Source organism: Protopterus annectens, chromosome 7.part0 (assembly GCF_019279795.1).
Source record: "Protopterus annectens isolate FY-2018-M chromosome 7.part0, PAN1.0, whole genome shotgun sequence".
In the NCBI taxonomy this organism is placed as follows: Eukaryota; Metazoa; Chordata; order Ceratodontiformes; family Protopteridae; genus Protopterus; species Protopterus annectens.
In genome coordinates this window covers 1,037,027,814-1,037,052,108 of record NC_056739.1, presented here as the reverse complement: position 1 = coordinate 1,037,052,108, position 24,295 = coordinate 1,037,027,814, and the positions used below count along the sequence as shown (strand labels likewise).

At 42.5% G+C, this 24,295-nt stretch overlaps 1 protein-coding gene across 1 annotated transcript in view; it reads right to left on the bottom strand.

Annotated features, from left to right (window-relative positions):
* The window catches only part of SLC24A5 (solute carrier family 24 member 5), a 327,312-nt gene that overhangs the window by 73,059 nt on the left and 229,958 nt on the right, over positions 1 to 24,295 (bottom strand). The window contains exon 8 of the mRNA XM_044077581.1: positions 12,885 to 12,986. Coding sequence (XP_043933516.1) covers positions 12,885 to 12,986 — 102 coding nt within the window. The remainder of the gene's footprint in view (positions 1 to 12,884; positions 12,987 to 24,295) is intronic.

The window sequence follows — 24,295 nt, the reverse complement described above, 5'->3', positions numbered from 1 at the left end:
TGTTAAACACATTTACATACTAAAAAGACATATCAAAATGGATGTATAAGTATGATAATTAATACTTTACATGCATTGTAAAAAACATTTTAAATTGATAGCATCATTAAGACCTGGCGCAATATCAGCGCCCAAACGTATCTGCCATATACTTTCTTTACATTCTAGTCTGGCTTTATAATCACCTGAAAACATTTCAAAACTCACACTGTCCAGTACTGAAAAAACAAACTTCTTGAAATGTTTACATACCCTAGCATGCCTAGCTAAAGCATTTTTATTATCTCACTTCCTTATTGCTAACTGATGCTCATATATAATTCGTTTTAGGCATCTAATATTTTTTCCTACATTTATTATAATAAATATAGTAAAGCTTGCATAGTATATAAAGACACACACACACACACACACACACACACACACACACACACACACACACACACACACACACACACACCATCATCACATTTGGGTTATCCCTGCTAGGGTAGCCCTCAGCCGGCCTGAATACCAGAGACTTAGTATTTCTGCGTCAGTTGCTGTCACTTGAAGACTGACATCAGGTCATCAGGGTTTTAAAGGAAGGCTGCCGACACCATTACATCAGTTTTTCTTGCCCTAACTGGTCAGGAGCCCCCAAAATAGGAGGCCAGGCTCTGGTGGCAGGACCCCACCAGTGGAAAAAATACCAATATGTCCCTTCTACGGAAAGGAGAACAACAAGGAAGAAAGGTAACAAAAAGAAAAAGGGGGACGGAGGGAGGGAAACCAAGACTGCAACAGTGAAGACACTTGAACATCTACATTTATGGTAAGTGTACACAACTGTACTATGTTCTTCATGTTTCACTGTTGCAGTCATCACATTTGGGTAGATTCCCAAAGCTGAGGAAATGGGTGGAGGCAGTCAAGGAAGCAAGGGGCTGGCTAGCATGCCCTGCAAGACAGCAGAGACAAAACCTGCCCTGGATTTAGAAAAGAGAGGCAGGTGGTAATGTTTGGTAAAAGTGTGAACAGATGTCCAGGTGGCAGCCTCCAGGATGTCCCTGGTGGGGACCCCTCTGGGGAATGCTGCAGAGGTGGAGGCTGCTGTGGTGGAGTGTGTCCTAACCCCTTTGGGGGAGGTTTGCCATGCTGCTTGTAGCAGAAATGGATGCAGTGTGCTATCCATTTGGAAATGGTTTGCTTGGAGATGGCTTTGCCCTCTGCCCCTGAAGCAAAGCTAACCAGCAGTTGATCAGATTTTCTGAAGGGTTTAGTCCCATCCAGATAGTATCTCAGCTGTCTGTGCACATCTAGAGAGTGCAGAATCCATTCCCCTTGTTTTGAGGGTTAGGAAAGAAGGTAGGCAAATGGATGGATTGGTTGAGAGCCAAAAGGGAACCTGAGGAAGATTCTATGGGGCAGTGGGGACAGGCTGTGCAGCAAGGGGTACCAGTGCTGTCTGGGCCAGTCTGGAGCTGTGAGAATGGTTCTTGTTTTTTCCTCCCTTATTTTGATCAGTACCTTGGGAATGAGAGGTAGGGGAGGAAAGCCATAGAATGAGATGTTTACCCAGGGGGAAGGGCAGGGCATCTACTTTCCATGCCATGCAGTGATGCTCCCTGGTGCAGAATTTGTTGAGCTGATGGTTGGTGTGAGAGGCAAAGAGGTCAACCTCTGAGGTTCCCCATTTCTGAGTGATTAGTAAGAAGATGTTTCTGTTGAGCTGCCACTCATGGGGGTCCAACAGTTTTCTGCTTAATTGGTCTGCCAGGGAGTTGAGAGAGCCTGGCAGCAGGTATTGTGCTAACAGGTGTAGATGCATGGAAGATGCTGTGAACCAAAGGGTCATGACCAGCCTGCACAGTGGGTAGGAGTGAGTCCCTCCCTGCTTGCTGATGTACCACATCACTGTGGTGTTGTCTGTTTTGATCAGGAGAACCCCTGGAGAGAGAAGGGGTTTGAAAGCTATCAAGGCCTGCTGCACAGCCATCATCTCTTTTAGACTGATGCGCAGGGGGAGTTGCTGGGGGTTCCATTGGCCCTGTATGCACTTGCTGTCCAGGTGTGCACACCAAGCATAGTCTGATGCATCTGTGGTGAGGATCTGGGTGGCGGGGTGTGGGGAGAAGGACAGTCCCTTGTTGTGGGAGTAGACTGTTTCCACTAAGGAAATTCCTCCCTCAGGCAATGAATAATAGGTAAAAGAGTTTCCAGATCTTGAGACTGTTGACACCAAAGGCTCTTTAAGTACCACTAAAATTTCCTCATATGCAGTCTGGCATATGGAATAAGGAGTATGCAAAATGCCATGAACCCCAGGGTTTTCAGGATATCCCTTGCAGAAAGCTGGGGTCTGGTGGCCAGTTGAGAGAAGTAAGCTGATAGGAAACTTTGTTTCTCTGGTGTTAGGCATGCCATCTGGGATGCTGTGTCCAGACTTGCTCCCAAGAAGTTTATTCTCTTGGTGGGTACCTGTTTGGGTTTCTTTTCATTGACTGTGTACCCTAAGGAGGTTAGTAGGTCCTTTACAAAAGCCAGGTCTTTGAGCAGCTTTTCCTGGCTGTCTGCCTGAATAAGGCAGTCATCTAAGTAGGGATAAATTTGAATATTTCTTTATCTCCAAAAAGCAATGACTGGAGCCAGGCATTTTATGAAAACTCTGGAAGCAGTAGATAAGCCAAAGGGAAGTGCAGAGAACTGAAAGTGCTGAGATCCTGCCCTGAAGAGAAGATATTTTCTGCAGGACTCCCTGATGGGAATGTGGAGGTAGGCCTCTTTTAGGTCCAGGGTGACTAGCCAAGTGTCCTTGAACAGCATGGGTAGCAGCTGCTGGGGGGTGAGCATTTTGAATTTTGGGATCACTGGGAAGGTGTTTAGAATGGACAGATCGAGGATGGGGCACCATGTCCCCTCTTTTCTGGGTACCAGAAAAAGTCTGGAGTAGAAGCCTTGGCCTATCTGCTCTGCAGGAATGTGTTCTACTGCTCCCAAGGAAAGCAGGGTATGGATTTGCTTTTGAGCCTCTGCCCACTGATTTGGTGGTAGATCTGGGAACCCTTTGGGGGTTTTAAGGGTGTGCATGGAGAATTTGTACCCCTGAGACACAATGTTCAGAACCCATTGGTCCTTGGTAATGGTGGCCCAGGTGCTTGAGTGAAAGGAGAGTCTTCCTCCTAGGGGTATGTGATGGTGGGCAGAGGTGAGGTAGGGAGGGTGTGAGTCATTGTGAGTTTTTGCCATAAGGGGGTAGCTTAGAACTCCCTGGTTTTGAAGTGGAGGCAGTCCACTGCTTAGATCTCTGCAACCATGGGACTGCTGTCTTGGAGGTCTGTTTCCACGGGGCCTAGGCTGGCCCTGTTTACTAGGTGCAGAAAAGGACCGGTGCTTGGAAGGAAAATGCCTGCTGAACCTAGTGGGCTGTACCTGTAAGAAATCTTTAACAGTCTGCATAGATTTTGCTTTTTCTTCCATCTTTTTTAACACCTCTTCTGCTTTAGTACCAAATAAGTTATCTTTGTGCAAGGGTGCATCCAACAATTTTGATTTGACATGGTCTGGCAGGGGTTGTTCCTTAAGCCATGCAGGTCTTCTAATGACAGATCCAGTGACTGCTGCCCTGCAAGAAGCTTCTAGGGCATCAAAAACCGCAGTGCAAAGTGTGTTTAGTTACTTGACCAGCAGAGTGCATTAATTCCTGTAAATCTTTAGATTCTGCCCATGCAGGAAAGGAGGTAATTTTTTGTTTATGGAGTTCCAAGGTATGTTGCTATTTAAGCATATGTAACTGACAACTGAGTGCCCTGATAGCAAGCGTAGCTGAGGTGTATACTTTTTTACCCCATCTGTCCAGTGCTCTGGAAACCCTGCCTGAGGGGGTGGGATTCTTAGCTGAAGTAGCTTTAACCCCTTCTGGGCCTTGAGTAATGACCTCAAGGTCCACTGTTGAGTTTTTAAAGAGATATTTGTGAGAGTCAGGGACTCTGTAGTACCTGTCTGGCTTTCTGGGAGCAGGAGGTAGGGCGTCTGGAGTCAAGCTGGATTCAAGGAAGACATCATCTACCATATCTAGGACTGGGGGGATGGCTAAGGGCCTGTGTTGTGGAAGGTCCAGGAACTCTGAGTCTCTTTTTAGACTGTGGGTAGTCTTGACTCTCCCATTTGAAATGCCCCCTTAAAGTATGCAGGGTTTCCCCAAAGGAACAATCCTCTGGGGGAGAGGCTGAAGAAATAGATTCCTCTGGATCAGAATCCTCATATGTAGAGAGGAGCTGCATGTCTTCATAGTCAGATGCATCAGATTCATGTTCAGACAAAACTTCTGCAGACAGATCTTTTTCTTTTTGAGGGAGTGGCTCGACTTCCCCCAATCAGCATGATAAGGTCCTCTGCCATTCTAAGTATTTGTGACTGAGGCAAGGGAGCAGTTACCAAAGAATGGCTGGAAGGCGGTTTCTTGTGGGTGGTTCAACCCCTGGGCCTAAGGAACTCGGTTGGTTTAGAAAGAATGGTAGCCGTGAAAGAAGGCGTTAGTTTGTCTGGATTCGGTGTTGCGAAGGACTTTCTTGGAAGCCGGTGCCTGCACAGTGGCTCCGGACCCATCCAAGGTAGAGATGACCACAGGATCCTTAGATGAAGAAGAGCTCTGCGGCATTCCAGACTCCAAAAGGGTCTCGGTAGAGGCCTGTGAATTAACTGAAGTGGGCATCAGGGGCTATGAAAGTGCCTCAGTGAATTCCGGACGACTGAAGACCAGCTTTGGCGGTAGCATTGTTGGATGGTTTAGTCCTGTGCGGTCTGTCTCTGTCTTTATCTTTTTGTTTTTTTGGAAGGTCTGCTGTCGGTTGGCTTACGGAAGCCACATCAGAATTTGAGGACTGTAAACGGAAATATCTGGCTACAATAAGGGCCCAGCGATGACTAGTTCTGGCATTAAAGCACAGAACTGACAATGAGAGACGTTGTAGTATGGGCCTAGACAAGTGACGCAGTAGGAATGGAAGCCCTGGTGTGGTATCTGCTTTCCACATGCGAGACAATTATTAACTTTTTCTGACATTGGTTAGTGCAAGAAAAAAGGATCCCCAACGAGGTACTTAGCTTTCGAAGACTTCAGCTTCAATTCGGAAACAAAACTCAGGTAGTGGCTGACCGGCACTCATGCGAACTGCTTTTGCTTTGGGCTGCACAGCAAGAAAGACTGATGTAATGGCATCGGCTGCTTTCCTCTATACCCCTGACAACCTGATGTCAGTCTTCAAGTGACAGCAACCGATGCAGAAATACTAAGTTTCTGGTATTCAGGCCGGCCGAGGGCTATCCCGGCAGGGATAACCCAGATGTGATGACTGCAACAGTAAAACACGGAGAACATCTCTTGTTGCTGTTTGATAAAAATGAGAGTTACAAGTTAGTTACAAACTACACTGCACTACATTATGCTGACTTTGAACAAAAATTAATAAGGAGGAGTGAAACCCCACCATGACAACCGGAGACAGTACCATGCCATTACGTTGTGTTTCCACTTATATGGTACCTGTCATTCACCACAGTTGAGTACCATGCTAAGGTACATTTCCAGGTTGAATTTCTGCCTGCAGTAATTTTAAATCTGCATCCAGGGGGTTACTGTGTAAAGTTTTGTATTCCACAGATTTTTTTCTGTAAGTGTTCTCACTCTAAATGGCACCTGTAGAATGCATCTTGCTAATAAGGGCTTCACAGTTAAGCTAATGAGTCAGTTTAGCACTACTGTCTCTGAAATGCATCTGGGGTTCTAGGGTTACCTAGACTAGTTGATATTAGCCATATTTAGCATGGCTTGAGTAAAGCACTGGCCCTTAAGTTCATGTACACAGCTTGTGTGGACCTGTAGTGCCATGGCACTACACTGCAAAGGTTTGATAGTGCTATATTGCACACTGCACAATGATTGAACATGTGCCTGTGCACAAGGGGCTGGCATTTTGCTTATCAATTGAACCAGTGTAGTGATTATGGCTTCCTTAGGATGCAAACTGCAGGACCCTTGTATGGTATGCCAGAGAGGGCAAGATATTGTTATATTCTTGCACAGGGACTTCTCTGAACATCTACTGGGGCATTAAGTTGACCCTCTTGTACAAAGATGATGCCAGGCATGAGTTTGCCAGGATGGTGAGTGATACCAATAGCATCACTCATTCTAATAAGTAATGCCAGTATCGCTACTGGGACTTGAAGTGGTGTCCGTATCTGCTTTAACAATGAGAGAAAGACAGGTTAAGGAGAAACAGGGATGGACTGATGTGATTTCTTTTCACTTCTTATTCAATTACCCAGTATACCCAAATACTGAAGTGAGAATACTTTCTTTTACAGGATGTAGGAGCAACTCTCTCAGCAAAGGGTTTACATATGCATTATGGATACTTGTCTGTGTAAATGCAATTATATGTGTGCCATATGTACATACTAATGTGTTCTTTGTTCCTCATCCTTCTGCAGGTCCAGCTGAGGTCACGGTCATTGAGTGGCAGCAGCTACTTTGCCAATGCCTCTGGTGCTGCACTGTCAGCGATCACCAGGTCACCTCTCAGCAGGGCAACAGAAGTCACCTTGTTAAAGGTGATTTGGAAGGGTCACTGGTGGCCTTCATGGCCTCTTCTTAGGGAGTGGCATGGATTTCTCTTCTAGCAGTGCCCCAGAAAGGTCCCTCATCACCTCCTGGAGACAGATGTGGCTGTTGATATCACCTGAGGTGTACCAAAACAATGTCTGCCTCAGTGCTATGGATTGTCTCCCAGGGTGGTGATGTTCATGACCAGCAGGTCCTAACCAGTGGGCCAACAGAGGTGCAATCTGCTCATGATGCCAGTCTCAGAGGTGAAGAATGACTAGGTGTTACCCTCTGGGTTTACCTGGCATTCATCCACAGCCCCTGCCTTATCCCCATCCAGATGCTCTCCTACCTACTGTGTTATTTTCCATACTTTGTTGTTCAGCAGTCCCTATCACCAGCCAGCCACCTTCAGACTATGTCCACCCACTGTCACCCCCCTTTTTAAATGTAAACAACCCATGGCAACATTTTATGATTGTTTGTCTGCCCTTTTATATTCCCTTCTCCATCGATTCCTTCAACAACCATTTCTCTCTACCTACTCCACCAACCCTTCTACTTTATATACTGAAAAAGGGTCTCACTTCCCCCAAAATTCCCATTTTGCCTCACCACCTGTTATATCTTGTTGTTACACTTCTGTTATTTCCTTTGCCCTCTATCCTTCCCTATCTCCCCATTTCAGTGATGAACTTGGCTGGCACATTGCTGTGCTGATCTTCAGTAGGTTATCTGGACTGGTAACTATGTGGGGAGCATGTGACCAAGCACGAACTGTGCCACACTAACCTACCTTGCCGGTAACATCCGCTATGTCAGTCACATTTCATACACTGCACTACCCCAGTGCTGCTCTTCTCTGTATCATGGCAGCTTTGTCTTACTGTGTAGTCCTTTCCTTGATCAGTCAGTGCTGTGCTGTCTCTAATACATATCTGATCTGCTTTGGGCTGCATTACGTTACATTACATACTTCACACCATTTAGCACTCAGCAGTGCTTGTCAAGGACAGTAACTCTAATAAAGAAAATAATTGGAAATAAATTTCAGGTATGCCTTTTGAAAACATCCAGATATGGTTATTAGTAGCATAACAGAGGATACTCAAGAATTTCAGCCACAAGAAAAAAAAAATCAGCCACAGATATAAAAGGATGTTGAAAAATAACTAACAAAAATATCAAACAAACCATTACAAATGCAAAATTAGTATTACAATTGATGCAAACAGAAGCTAAACATTACTAAAGCAGAATTAGTAATTGGAAATGATGCAGAAAAAAAGCTCAGTATTGGCCTAGTAATGATTGTAAGAGAAATAACATACACCAAGTGTTTCCTGTTTAGAGAAGAAGATACCCTTCAAGAATAAGAAAAACAACAAAAAAACATTTATCAGTGGCACTGTATCAATCTGGGTTTGTGCAAAAAGGTCCAACTGGAGTAAAGTGAAATTCTTATGGGCATACTTCTAAAGCAAGTTCTTATGTTAATGTTACAAGATGACTGTTTTAAAAATTTAAGAAACTGGATAAGTTCATATATAATTGTCCTGTGATACAGACTTTTAAAGAGTTGTGATAAATGATTATCAGTCACAGGATGCAGTTATTTTCAGCACTATTGTAACTGCATCATCAAGCAGTTAAAAATACCCATCTCACATCAAGTTCCTAGCACAACAGTACTTCACTCATTCAGATGTTTTTTTAATAAAATTTTTGTTTTCAGCATTTATGTAAAAGGATTAAGGTATATTAAAGGACATTTTTGATGTATCACCGCATACTGTACAACACTTCTGTAATGTTTTCTTTTGAACCTAGAATTAAATAAAAGATTGTTGTATTTTCTTTTGAACTTTTTTTTCTAAACACTGTTGTTTTCTGTTAGATCTGTAAAAATTCTACAAAGTTTCACATTGTCACTAAATTATCAACAGAGAATGTTGTAAAATACAACAGTTTTAATTATCAAAACTCTATCAATACCTATCTTGCTTTGTCACTGCCAATAAACTTTAAAATCTGTTTATACATACATATATATATATATATATATATATATATATATATATATAGACACACACATATACATACATACATATGCAGTATTTCTTTATTGTTTCTACTGTTTTGTGTGCTGTTTATGTTTGAATTTAAGGAAAAATTTTTGGATTTACTGCTAATTAGTATGACATGAAATTAATTTAAATCACCTGTCGGGCGCTAGGATCTGCCACATAATGCAAACACTCAGGTCACTCCAAAGCAAATACAAATATGACTCAGTCATTGTACATGCTGGCGTGAATGACCTGAGACGTACCTCCCTCGACTACATGAAAAGAGACATAGAGGAGCTCTCTGATCATGTAGTCCAGGCCGGCATGACCCTGACCTTGAGCAGCATCTTACCCACACCTAGAATGATGCCACAGTATAAAGACAAAATGATCGATTTTAACAATTGGCTAAAATTTTGGTGTCATTCAAAGGGGATCCAGTGTCTGTCAACCTGGGATGACATGCTCAACAAGCCACGTTGCTTCGCTAGGGACGGCTTGCACCTGTCACCCCTGGGCTTTTGGATATTGGCAAAGGCTCTTGCCACCCCCATAGTGCCTTTTTTAGGCAAGGCTCAAAAGTCAAACCTACCTCCATAGATAGCACAAGGAACAAGAAACTAAGGGTAATGCTGCTAAACGCCAGAAGTCTTAACCTCAAGATGCATGCACTCGAAGCTCTCCTCAGTATGGAGAACATCGATATCTGTGCAGTGACAGAAACCTGGTTCAAGGCTCCAGAGAGTACCCCAGCACTACCAGGTTATACCTCATATCATGCTTTTCGGCCCCAAAACCCAGACCAAACCACAAAAGGAGGGGGAGTTTCCATATTTATCAAAGATATCCACACCTCCAGGTTAGTGGCATTGCACGAAGTATCGGAGACCATCCATGTGCAACTGACAGTGGGCAAGACTGCTTTTCAGTTTATAGCATCCTACAGACCACCCTCTCAAAGTCAGGAATCCCACTCGGATTTCCTGAAAACATTGGAGAACATGAAGATCTCTCCGAACACCATTATATTGGGCGACTTCAACTACCCAAACATAGACTGGGAGCATTACTCAAGCCCCAGCACCTTAGCCCAAAGGTTCCTGGAATTTATAAACTCAAATGCTATGGAACAACTAGTCACCACTACCACAAGAGGGGAAAACATACTACACCTGATCATTACCAACATGGGGACTCTATGCTCCACACCAGAAGTATATCTCTCATTGGTAAGATCAGACCATAAATTAATTTCACTGGATATCCACATCCCGACCCCAAGCCCAGCCCAGAAAACCACAGTGAAAAACTTCTCAAAAGCGAACTTCACACTTCTCAAAACTGAAGTGGAATCCTTCAAGGCCCCAGGGCCAGTGGAAACTACGGCCCAAACTGCAGAATCCCATATAAATGCATTCTATGGACATCTCCAGGAATGCATGGATCATGCTATCCCAAACAAAATCAAGACCCAATCATCCAAAGGCAGGCATCCAGTCTGGTGGATCCCAGCCATAAATAAACTGTACAACAGAAGGAGAAAGCTACTACAAGATAGAGCAAAATCCCTAAAAGGGAAGGCATCTCTGATCAGTACTAGCAAAAAATTACGATCCCTCATAAAATCCTCCAAGGCCAGCTTTGAGAGAAAAATTGCACAGGACACTAAAGGCAATCATAAGGCTTTTTTCAGTTATGTTAGGAACCTGGGATGCAACTCCCAGACTTGTTCTGAGTTGATTCTAAGCAACAAAAAATACACTGAACCCACAGACATCGCCAATATCCTGGCAGACAGGTTCAGTGCAAACTTCTCCACCCCCTCCCCCCCAAAAGAGCAAGTATCTATCCCGGCAGAGTGCAGCCTCCCAAACATCTCTGATGCTCAGGTGAAGGCCGCCCTCTCCAAAGCAAAAAACACTGCTTCCATGGGACCAGATGGCGTCCCGGGTTGCATCCTACATGAACTCCAAGAAGAACTAATCCGTCAAGTAAAACTGCTGTACAATCTCAGCCTCACTACAGGATATGTGCCCAAAGAATGGCGTACAGCAACAGTGGTCCCACTCCACAAAGGTGGCACTTCTGCGGACCCTGGAAAGTATCGCCCCATAAGCCTGACTAGCCTAGTGTGCAAGGCTATGGAGAGGATCATCATGGAACTCATAAACAAAGACATTGGGGACCTACAGACACTAGATCCTACCCAATTTGGCTTCGTCAAGGGCAGATCCTGCCTTTTGAACCTGGTTGACTTCTTCGAAACAGTCACCAAGGCCATAGATGAAGGGAAGGTAGTCCACACAGCCCATCTGGACCTCGCAAAAGCATTTGACACAATACCCCACTCGGGCATCATAGATAAGCTATCCAGCCTAAATATAAACCCCTATGTCACAAGATGGGTTGCAAACTGGCTCAAAGACAGAACCCACAGAGTCAGAGTTGCTGGAGCCATGTCAGACTCGAAACCGGTCACAAGTGGCATCCCACAAGGTTCTGTCCTGGGACCTCTCTTGTTCGGTATTTACTTTTCTGAGGTACAGGCCAACGTGGGAGGACTATGGCTCACCAAGTTCGCAGATGACTGCAAACTGGGTGCCATAATCGACTCTCCAGCTGACACAAACATCCTTCAAAAAGGTCTCGCAGAGACGGATAACTGGTGCCAGAACCATGGTCTAAAGCTAAATGCCAAAAAGTGTATAGTCATACCCTTTGGCAAAAACAATGTGCCCACAGATTACCACATAGGTGGTAACCCATTAAGTGCAGAGAAAGTAATAAGGGATCTGGGGACCCAAGTTGATAGCAATCTCTCCTTTGACAACCACATTGCCAAAGTGGTTAGAAAGACCTTCTACATAGCCCACCTCATCATGAAAGGATTCACATCTAGACCAAGAGAGGTAATCATGCCCCTTTATTCATCCCACATCAGACCCATCATAGAATACAATGCCCCCTTTGAGATGTACCTTACCCGACACCTGCAGCAATTAGAAAGACCCCAAAAGTACCTCACCAGGAGGATCAAGGGACTCAAACAGATGCCATATGCTGCTCGGTTAAAAAACCTCCAGCTCTACTCAGTTGCATACCGCCTACTTCGAGGTGATCTATGCCTGACATATAAAGCTATGTCCAACCCAGAATTAATGGACATGCTCCACCTCAGTAAATCTAAATCCCTTAGAGCCACGTGCTCGAGGGACTTGAACCTCAGCACAGAAATAAATAGAACATGCTGGAGGGACAGATTCATAACCCAGAGGCTCCCTTCGCTCTGGAATAGAATTCCAATTCATGTTAGGCAGAGCACCTCACTGACTCTCTTCAAGAAGAATCTTGATGAGTGGATGGGGGATCGTAGGTTTGTCCCGGGGATTACTTCCGTGTCACTATTAGACAGAGACACAGTAAACTAAACCTTAAAAAGGGCACAGTATACTCAAATCAAGGGGTGGCATAAGCCAAACACAATCGGGCTAGGCTTGTAATTGCCCCAGGGCAGATAGCCTAGTATGAACCTATGAACCTATGAACCTATAAAATATGCAGCCCAAAGCAGCAGACACAGCATGGTGCTTAAGTGTTACTTTTAAAGATACTTGTATGCTAGAAATCTGTCTGGTTATTGCACTGGCCCTCAAAACAGATGTTAGAAACAATATTTAGGATATAATTAACAATGATAATGAAAATGAATGCACTCAGTGCGTGTGTGTATATGTCACAGGGATTTTAGTTAATCATAACCTTTAAGAGTTATTTCCCCAGGCCAATTCAAAACTTCACGGTGATTGCAGTAGCTACTCATTTTCCAGTGTTAACCTACTGTCATATAAACAAAATAAATGTTGATAAATGCTTGATATCTGGTCTTGGTGTGTTAACATATATGCATGCACTACCAAAAATTCAGGTAAAAGATGTGCTGCTATGCTCTGGTCCTGAGGCAATATTTTAAAGGTCATGTGTCGTATTTTCCTGCTTTAACAAACTGGAAAAGTTTTAGTGGGGTAGGGAAGAAAAAAGAGCTCAAGATTTCACTTTCTGGATACATAAACTTTGAAGTTTGAGATTTTTCTGGTGTTTCATCAGTCGTAAGAATAATTTGTTCCATGAATGTAACAGAATGCTTAAAATCTTAAATGTTAAAATTAACTGCAAGTTAAAGCACACATCAAAAAGAAAACATTCTGTGATGAGAGAAGCTTTTAGATTACCTTCCCTGGCAACGAAGACGCTTGCCACTGTGTCTGGTATGCTTGTTCCTGCAGCCAACAGAGTAAGCCCCATCACAGTATCTGGAATCTTTAAAGTCTCCCCTAGGTTAGAAATTAAGCCATCTGTTACCAAATGTTTTGTAAGAGAAAAGAATCACACCTTGTACCAAGAGACCTTTATAATCTAAAGTATATCTCTGATTAAACAGCCTCTTACAGTTGTTTTTTAAAAAACTCGTGTTATGTCTCTTCTGCACTATTGTTAAAGATTATTGGTTTTGCAATACACTTTGTTTAATCAAATCTGTGTAGTGTTTGAAACTACATGTATATAAATAATGTAAAAGCTGTGCAGACCACTACTTACAAATAACAATACAACTTAGGAAAAAAAAGTTATACCAAACCAAGAAAAACAAATCCTGACAATAATGCAGATAGAAGCTTACACTAACTACACGACTAACTTCAAGGGCATGGAGAGTAAACTACTAAAGGTAACCATTCATGGAGGCATCTGTGGACATACAAGTGCGGATGGCATGATAACTCAGTTTTCCTGTATTTTTCTTTACAAATTTTAGAAGCATGATTTTAAAATTAAAAACAAATGTTCTAATTCTCACAGTACTTTAGATTTAATTATTCTGTTGCTCCAGTAAATGTATTTATTATACAAAATAACCCAGATATGAAACATGTGACTCATTAGCATGCATATTCTCTTCCCTCTGTCTCACAGTTACACACCCTCGATAATTGATCTCTGGCCTGCTACTAAGTGCCATAAACACTCACACTGGTTACTCAAAGCAGATGATGTCAGCATTTACCCAAGCTCTGACTGAAGATTATGGACAAGAGCAATTAAGTTTGCAACATGTGTGCACTAATGTGTCTCTTTTTCCCATCCTTTTGTAGGTCCAGTTGCTGTCAATGTCAGGGACAATTTTCTCTCCCTTGCAGGTATCTACAAATGTCTTGCAAGACACTACATATACCCGTGATCACTACAATTTTCTTTTTCAAAAACAAATTGCAGTGATTAGAAGAAGGGAGTACATTTGCATGATGTCAAATTAAAATAATTACTGTGGCCATTAGTTTTTTCATACTGATTGTTGGTGCCTGGGGTTATGCAAGGCTGGAGAAGACTGGTTTAAAGATGTGATTTTTTCCTCTTTAATTTCATACTGGTAAGTCAGTTGATAGTATAGTTGTGTAAAATCCTACCATAACAATAGATGTCCTTCTCTTCAGTGTTGCAGTATTCTTAACATAAAGGGATTCCCTGCCAAGAGCATCCTGATGTCTGACCAGTATACCAAAGCCTTTTATTACCTAAGGTATGTCGTACGTTGCACATATGCTCGTTGTGTACATAGGGCATAAAAACAACATCTGGACATGCCATACTCAGATCTGAATGCCCCAGATGGAATGCCAGCTTAAGAAAAAAGAGTTAAATAGTACATCCAGAAGACATAAAGGTACCGGGGGAAGGAGGGAGAGATTGAATGCTGCAACAGTGAAGAGAAGGACATACCACAGACTGTTTGCCCTCTCCCCCTCCTGTTATCACTACCCTAGAATATATTTAAACCTAAGACTGGTCCAACTATCCCTGCTGTTTGCTGCCTCCTTCTACTATTAGGTGGTAGCATCTACCAATATAAATCCTAGATATTCTTTATAATCCCAACAAGTTTTATTTTTTTTACAAACAGTTGGTTATGAGTTAATATCCTTAAACTGTAAATATCTTCTCCCCCCTGCTAAACCACCCTCTCTAAAGGCAACCTTCACTTTCTGGCTGGAAATATTTAGCTCATACTGTCCAACTACAGCCTTTAAACTGCTCTTTGTTGATACTTTTTCTGCCATACTCACCTCAAGTGCTCTTTCCCGCTCTGTTTGCCCTATGGGCTCACTCCTCTCCCCTACCCTGCCCCCAATTCCCACCCACCCAGTACTCCTAGCTTTATTCCTATCTTACCCTACCCTCTCAGCCTAATTACCCAATACCAGCTCCCCCCTCATTACTCCTCCCACCTATAGCCATCCTTCTTAAACTCTGTATTCTGTACTCCACCCAATAATTTTAGTCCCCTCCTCCTTCCTTAAATCTGTAGAATACTTCCATCACTTTTTAAACTCTTTCTTCTTCATAGCCTTCTCTATTTTCCTAACCACTCATACAACTCTCTCTGCTCCAACATGCTCTCCTCAAGCTATCACACCCTCCAGTCCCCCAGCCTACTCTTTCTGTTCCTACTTCCCTTATACTATGCTACCTCATATTCCACCTATACTTGTCCAATACCACCTACAAAGATAACTACCATACAAACCCACCTTCTCCCTCACTCTTACTCCCATTTCCATTCTATCTCCTCTTCTCTCATTCAGCCCAACCCTCTGCACCTATTCCACCCTAAACTCTTCTCCTCTAAAGTCAAGATACTGTCACCTGCTCCAATCTACAATTTACCAAAATTCATGCCTGGCAGACCAATATGGCTAAAGGATATCACCTTCAACAACCTAGTTCAAGCTGGTGATATCCATCCTACCCTGGTCCTACATCCTTTATTAACAACACTCATCCCTTACCCTCTTCCTCCTATCTCAACACCCTAAAGATTTTTACAATTAATGCACAAAGTCTAAACAACAAAGTACTCCAATTTTAAGCTTGGTTAAGCCATAACCAACCAGATATCTTAGCCATCTCCGAAACCTGGCTCAAGCCCTTTATCTCCAATTTGAGATTCTGCCCCCAGGATTTCATTTTCTCAGAAATGACTGACTAAATAAAAAAGGTGGAGGCACTGCATTAGTCTACTCCAACCTTCTTACCTTAATTCCACTCCAAATTCCAATTCCTCAATTCCAGAACAATGAACTAACTGCTGGAACTCTAAAACTAAATAAACATAAAAATATCTGCATCATTGCCCTATATATCTCACCTGGTAACAATATCTCTACACTTGAAACTATTCTCCTATGGGCCTCTACTGAAATTAACTATAGCCTTGTTAAGAGGAAGGATGTTTAGAATTTGCCAGTTCATTTGTTTGAAAGCATTTGAGAAAGTAGTTGGGTTGAAGCTACTGAAGTGACAAATTTGAATGTATTGATGCTGGTGTGGGGACTAACTAGTTAAGCGATGCATGAAGGCTGGGAGGTGGTCACTAAAAGTATCCGGAATTGTGCCAGAATTGGTTATTTTATTTGGATCCGAGACTAGGATTCAGTGTATAGTGGATCTGGGAGGGTTTATTTTGTTACGGTAGTGATAACAGGAGGGGGAGAGGGCAAACAGTCTGCGGTAGGCTGCTAGAACGCACACACGGGAGGGTAGATTAACTCTATAGATAGTACATCATCTACATTTAATAAGTGATGTGAATATTGACTGGAATAAAATCAATTGCCCCTCTCCCTCCCTATCCATTAACCTCTATAACTTCACTCAAATAATCCTCTCCATCACTTGACTTAACAAAATAAACCCTCCCAGATCCACTATAGATTGGATCCTAGTCTTGGATCCAAATAAAATACCCAATTCTGGCACAATTCCGGATACCTTTAGTGACCACCTCCCAGTCTTCATACATCGCTTAACTAGTTACTCCTCACACCAGCATCAATGCATTCAAACTCATAACTTCAGTAGCTTCAACCCAACTACTCTCTCAAATGCTTTCAAACAAATGAACTGGCAAATTCTAAGCATCCTTCCTCTTGACAAGGCTATAGAATACTTCAACTCTGTCTTCCTTGATACTTTAAACTCACTAGCCCCAGTAAGAAACAAAAGGATAAAAACTAAAACTACTCCTTGGCTATCCAAAGAGACAAAACAGATTATGCACCACAGAGACAAACTATGGAAGCTTTATCAAAATAATAAACTGGCCAATACCTTGCTCCAATATAAACAGCTCCACAACTGTGCAAAACGACTAATCACCAAAGACAAAAAATCCTACTATATCAAACTTCAGTCCAATAACAATAAAACCCCCCAAAAAATTCTGGAACTCAATAAACTCACTCCTCAATTCAGGCTCTAAGAATAATCCCTGTCCTGACCCAAGTAAATCTGACCTTGAACTAGGCTCTGAATTTAACTCATTTTTCATAGACACTATTACTACCCTCACCATTTCATTTCCCAATAAATAACCCAACTGCTCTACACTCTCCCCTTCTAACTTACCTCATCTGTTTGAACTCAAACCCATCTCCACTAACTTTATAAAAAAACTTTTGTCCAAACTTAACCTTGCTCTAACGCTCCCGACAATATTCCCTCTTCCTTCCTAAAATGTGCTGCTGATGGCATTGCTCTCCCAATCAGCAGCATTATCAACCAATCCATAAAAGAATCGTACATCCCCAAACTCTGGCGCTCAATTTATATTCTTCCTCTTCATAAAGGAGGCAAAAATACCAGCATCTCAAACTTTCACCCCATTTCTTTGCTCTCACCAATCTCCAAAATCATAGAAAAATGCATCCACCTCCAACTTATGCCTTTCCTGACCCAAATCAATCTTCTCACTCCTACCCAGCATGGCTTCCATCCAGGCCATAGCATAATAACCGCTCTACTTTCTTTTCTAGAAACTATCAATCAAGCCCAAGATTCAGGCCACTTAATTTCTACTGTTTTACTCGATCTGTCTAAAGCCTTTGATACTGTTTCCCACAAGCACCTTCTCTGTCATCTCTCAAACCTTAATCTCTCACATAATGCTTTATCGTGGTTCTCCAGCTATCTATCACACAGATCACAGGCAGTCAAATGGAAGAACTCCATCTCTTCCTTCCTAATTACCCCAACTGGTGTATCACAGGGATCCATCCTTGGGCCATGCTTTTTAACATCTTCATCAATAACCTTCACACTGCTATTCCTGATGCTAAAATCATTCAATACGCAGACAATTCAACCTTAGTCTGCTCTGCCTCAAACCTCTCTGAATTGCTGACTAAAACCTACACAGCCTTCTCAACAACTGAAAACTAGATGCACCAAAACCACCTCTCTCAATGCAAATAAATCAAAGATTCTACTATTCCCTCCCACAATGATAAAAACAACTTCAAAGTCTATAGTCAAACCAACTCACCTATATAAGTAGTCCCCTCTGCCAAACTACTTGGCATTACTGTTGATGAACACCTCAAGTTTGATATTCATATTCAACAAAATATTAAGAAAACCCACCCAAAGCTAGGTATGCTGTATAGGATTAATCGCTTTCTCTCCAACTCTACCAGGCAAACTCTGGCCTCGACTTATCTTCTTCCTTCCTTATTATATAAAGCCCCTCTCCTAACCAACCTGTCCTCTATCACCTCTAAACTAGAAAACTGCTACAATAAAATCTCTAAATTTGCCTCTAATTCTAAAAATACCACCCATCACTACCTAACCCTACAATCCCTGAATTGGCTTGAACTCCCAAACTACCTAGCCTATCTCCAACTCACTACTGCACATAGACTCATATTTCACCCAACAAAATGTCCCGCTCTACCTAACATCCTTACCCCAACAGAGCTCTCGGATCTGAAAATCAGAACTTAATTACTATCCATAAACCTAAACGTCTTTCTGGCCAACTTCTCCTATCTTTCTCACTAGGCAGAAAATGGAATTCCCTTCCCTCCACACTAAGAACCATACCAAACTCAGAAAACTTCAAAACCCAGCTAATCAAACACCTGTCCACTAAATGGAAATGTACCTGCCTTCACACAACCAAATCCAAGGGGGTTCTCGCTCTGGTTCCCAAGCTCTACAACTCTCATAGTTATCTTCCTATGAGCCTATCTAAGCTCTCAAAAATTTCTATAGCTTCTCTCTAAGCTCTCAACTCCTACAGCTACCCTCACGCAGCCCAGCCTTGTAAATATTGTAAATAGTATTCTACTGTTGATGTGTGTGTATGTAAAGTGCATTTACATTTTCTTAAAAGGTTTGTATGTAAACTGTCTCCGCACCTAACACACATCTGTTTTCCTCAAATGAAACGGTATGATCCCTACCTTCAAGCTTAATGAATTTAACTATGCATGATATTATTTATGTAACTATTCTACATATCTTTAATATTAACTATCAGTTGTATCTAAATTGTATAATGCATCTTGGAGCTTTTCTCCCCAGGCCTCCACTGAAAATGGGTTATTTTGGCCCAGTGGACTTCCCCGGTAATCAGATTTATTTATTTATTTGCAATTTATCATTATAGTATGATTTTACAAAACTATACTATTTTATCTATTTTATTGTTGCAGTATTCTTAACATAAGGAAGAGTGCCAAAGCTCAAGAGGAAACTTGGGTGGAGGAAGGGGCAGTACAGATCTCTAGAAAGCAAGGAAGAATGGCCCTAGCAGAACCACCTCTGAAAATTCTATCTAACATGTAGTAGTTGGTGAAGGTATGCACAGAAGTCTAGATAGCTGCCTCAAGAATGGAAGTAGTGTCCAAGCCTTTAAAAAAATCACCAAAAGAAGTCATAGCACTAGTGGAATGAGCCTAAACAGAAGGAAGGGCCTTTCCATGAGAAACATAACAAAAAGAAATAGATTTAGAAATCCAAGAAGAAAATGCTTGATTGGAAACAGGTAATCCCAAAGACCTGTGATGAAAAGAAACAAAAAGCTTATCAGATTTCCTGATGGCCTTAGTCTTATTCAAATAAAATCAGAATTGTCTATGCACATTCAAGGTGTGTAGAACCTTCTCGCTAGCAGACTGTGGAGAAGGGAAAAAAGCAGGCAAATGAATAGATTAAGTGACAACTTATTCACCACCTTGAGCAAAAAAGGATTAGTACATAAGGACACCCTGTCCTTATGAAAAACCAAAAAAGAAGAGCAAGCTATCAGGGCTTGAAGCTCAGACACCCATCTGGTTGAGGTAAGGGCTAACAGAACAGTCTTCCAAGAACAGTGTTGCAAGGAAGCTGAAGCCACATACTCAAAAGGAGCCAAAATCATTTTTTTTCAAAACAAAATTAAGATCCCAGGGAGGAGGAACAGGCTTCCTGGGTGGTCCAATGTGAAGGATGCCTTTTAGAAATTGTTTTGCTTCAAACGTAGAAGCTAAAGAAGGAGATAAAGGCAGACAAGCAGAGATACCCAATATGTGGGACGTAACAGAGACATAACCCAACCCACCATTGAGCAATTCACACAAGTAAGAAAGAACCACAGGAACATCCACTAAGAGTGGATCCAGGTTAAGTGAAAGACAGTAGACAGAAAACCTCCTCCATTTGGATATGTAGAAGTTCCTAGTATTGGGATTCCTGGCCTCCTGCAGAACCCTAAGCATGTTCTCAGAGAAAAGGTGTCTATAAAGAATCAGAATCCCATCACCCACACAGTCAGGTGAAGAGTAGACAGGTGGAGATGGATTAGGGATCCTTTTTCTGGATTTAGCCAAGGGCAATCATCACAAGTTACCTCACAGGGTGGACCTACTCACACAAGACAAAGAGTGAACCAATGCTGTCTTGGCGAAAAGGGAGTCACCATCAAGATTTTGGGTTTGTCCTGTTGAATCTTGAGCAAAACTTTTGGAATGAGAGGAAGGGGAGGGAATGCACAGAGTAACATCCCCTTCCAAGAAAATGAGTGTGTCCACCTTCCAAACCAGAGTACCTGGGACTCTGGGACAAAATTTAGGAAACTGTCTGTTTGAGGGGAGGCAAATAGATCTATTTGAGGAGTACTCCACTTGTGGACAATGGCCAGAAACATATCCCTGTGAAGCATCTATTCATGGGACTGAGTCAAGGACCTGCTCAGAGTGTCTGCCACAAAGTTTTGACCTGAGGGAATATAAACCACCTGAAGAGTCAAATGACACTGAACTGCTCCCATACCATGAATGCAAGCCTGCAAAGAATGTAAGATTTTGATTCCCCGCCTGTTTGTTCACATACCACAGGACTGTGGTGTTGTCTATAAACACTGTGAGATGCCCTTGGGAGAAAAGAGGATGGAAGGCCTGAAGTGCCAGCAGAAGCGCTCTCAGCTCTTTTATGTTGATGTGCTCCTTCTGCTGAACAGGAGACCAGATCCCCTGCACTTTCAATGAGCCAATGGCTGCTTCCCAACCTACTTCTGAAGCGTCTGTGAACAGTTCTTGAGATGGAAGAGGTGGATGGAAGGGAAGGCCTGGGTTCAGAGACAACTGCTGAATCCAACACAGTTCTCCCTTTAGACAAGCAAGAAGAGGAACTGTAAATTCTTGGGGATATGCATGTTGTTGCCAGACTGATTTCAGGAACCACTGCAATTTCCTCATGTGGAGTCTGGCTAGAGTAACATGTGAACAGTGGATGCCATTAAACCCAGAAGTCTCAGAAACTCTCTGGTTGAGGTGGAGGTCAGAGGAAAAAGTGTTTGTAAGAAGGAAATAAGTGACAAAGCCTTTGGTGGAGGCAGGGATGCCAGCAAAGGCACTGTCTGAATCCTGCACCCTAGGAAAACATGATCTTGACAAGGGGTTACACAGGACGTTTTGAAGGTTATTTTGAACCCCAGACTTTGCAAAAGAGTAACGGCAAAGTGAAGATTTTGCAGTAAGGTCTCTGGAGAGGATGCTTGAAAAAGATTGTCCCAGTAAGGAAATAACTGGACGCCTTGAAGCCTGCAGAAAGCAATCACAGGAGCTAGGCATTTGGTGAATACCCTTGGGCCAGTAGAGAGGCCAAAGGTTAAAGCAGAGAACAGAAAATGCCAGGAAGTAACAGAAAAACGTAAAAATTTCCTGAAAAGTGGATGAATATGTATGTAAAGGTAGGCATCCTTGACATCCAGAGAAGCTAGTAAAGCCTGAAGAAAGAGTAAAGGGAATAAGGTCTGAAGAGATAACATGCGAAAGAAAGGTATTTTCAGAAAGGTATTCAGGTGTAAAAGATCCAGAATGGGTCTCCAAGTACCCTCTTTTCTGGCCACCAGAAACATCTTTGAATTCTCCCTTTTGATCCTGTGGGACCTCTTGAATAATTTTCCTGATTTAACAGATCTTGAAGTACCTCTGGAAAGAAAGGTAATTGTTCCTGAGGTGGCTGAGGAATGCCCATGAAGGGAGGAAGGGATTTCCAAACCATGTAATACCCTTCCTGAATTATGGAAAGAACCCAAGAGTTCTGAGTTATGTTTGTCCAAAGTGGAAGAGAGAGAAAGATGAAGGGAAAGAGGAATGATGCTGTGAGAAATGTGATAGTCAGATGCTACCTCACTTGTCAGGAAGGGCTGCTTCTGATCTGAAGAAGCCTGAGAAGTCTTAGGTGGAGGAGGCCTCCTATTAGTTTTCTTACTTTTAGGAGGACAGGCTTGTCTACAAACAAACATTAGTTTGAAAGGATAATTCCTTTGGAACGTTGGCACTAGTGAAACCAAAAGATGTTTCAAGTCCTGTAACTCCTTGCATTTCTCTTGCAAGGACTTAAACAAATCAGCAGCAACAGTACCAAACAAACAATTGTTATCCAGGGGAGCATCCATAAACTTAGCTTTTACGTCATCTGGCAGAGACTGAAGCCTTAGCCAGAAATACCTCCTTGATACAGATCCTGAAGCTACCTGAGAGGAAGCCCCTAACAAAGACAAGACTGAAGTTTTCTCTTGAGAATCTGGAAGGTCAGAAATAGCCTGAGTAGCCTGGGAATGGTGGACCAAAACATATCTAGTCATATGTGTTTGGTATTTAACAGCACGAAAGGCAAGGGTGGCAGAAGTATAGATCTTCTTTCTCAGTCTTTTCATAGTCCTGCTTTCCTTAACTGAGGGAAGAAGTTTAGTGGTGGGCAGTAATTTAGAAGACTTATCTGGGGTGCAGAAACCACTGAAGTGTCAGCAGATGGACACTTGTAAAGAAATTTCCAGTCTTCAAGCATGTTGTAAAATGGTCAGGCTTCTTAAGAGCAGGGGGCTAAGAATCTGGAACTTAAGATACTGAAGAAAGAGCATCCAGTAAAGCAGGCAAAACTGGAGGAACAGCAGATGGGGAAGAAGACTCCATTTGTAAGAGCTGATAATATCTCTTTTGCGCATCAGAAACTTGGGAGCAAAAATATTCCCTCATCTTAGCAATTATATCTCCAAAAGTAATCTCCTCCATAGGAGACTCTGGACTAGTAGATTCCTCTTCAGGTGATGCATACTGTAGAGGGTATGGAATCTGTGTGGAATAGGCCAAGGAATCCTCATCTGAGAAAACCTCCTCATCAGATGAATCCTGCTCCCTAACTCTCTTTTGAGGGAAGATGTCAGAGGAGAAGCAGGGACAGAGACACCCGAAGGAGGCTTCAAAGCCATAAGGGCATTAAATAAGCCCAGGGTAAAATTTTGCCTCTCATTTTGAGGGTCCCTGGTAGAAGAAACATTCTTTGTTTTTTGCTTCTTTTTTACATGGATGTCTGCCTTATAAAATGTGGAAGGTCCTGACATTGGCCTACATTCAGCAACAGTCTTTGGAATCTCCTCCCGCACCAGAAATTTGTGGACCCCCCCCCCCCAGGCCCTTTTGTAATAAGTCTTGGTTCTCCCTGACTATCCGAAATGGACATCTGCAATGCTTCAGAGGATGTGCCTGTCATCAGATCCATGATGGCCTCTGAAATGGCTCCAGCAGAGGAATCTGACACCAGAACTGGGTGAACCTCTGGGCTTTCATCAGCCTTGAGAGAAACATCTGATACAGGAGGCACAGCAAAAGAGTCCGATCTTGGATAAGACTTAACATCAGGCCTAGAAGATCCTTCCATAATGTCTTTCACTAAAAGTTTGAGCTGCTGATTCTCCAATCAAATAGCAGGAGAGAACAGATGACTTTGTAAAGTATTGGACAAAAGGCCTGACAAATTCTGTAAGTTTTATGATCGTGAGTAGGCCTTAAGCAAAACAAGCACTGATTGTGACTATCTTTATGTGGAATTTGTCTTCCACACTGGCATTTGCCTTTTTTGGATGACATGTAAAAACTCCAATGAAAAGCAGCAGTAAATAAGAAAAGAAAACCCCAATGGGGCACTTATCTGAATGGCTTAATATACCAGCAAACAACTCGGGTGAACAGACCGATGGTCAAAACTGGTATTCGGACTGGTGGCAGAGCAGTTCTGAGGATGGTAAGTATGGACGTTGCTTTTACACCCTATGTATGTGAGGAGCATATGTGTGATGGACGGCATACCTTAAGCAGTAACAGGCTTTGGTATACTGGCCCGATGTTGGAATGCCCATGGCAGGGAATCCCCTTATGTTAAGAATACTGCAACAGTAGAATAGAAAGACATCTTCAGTGTGTGAGTAACCCTGTGACTTTTTTTTTTTGCAAATGTGAGAAGGAAAATGACAGGATGAAAA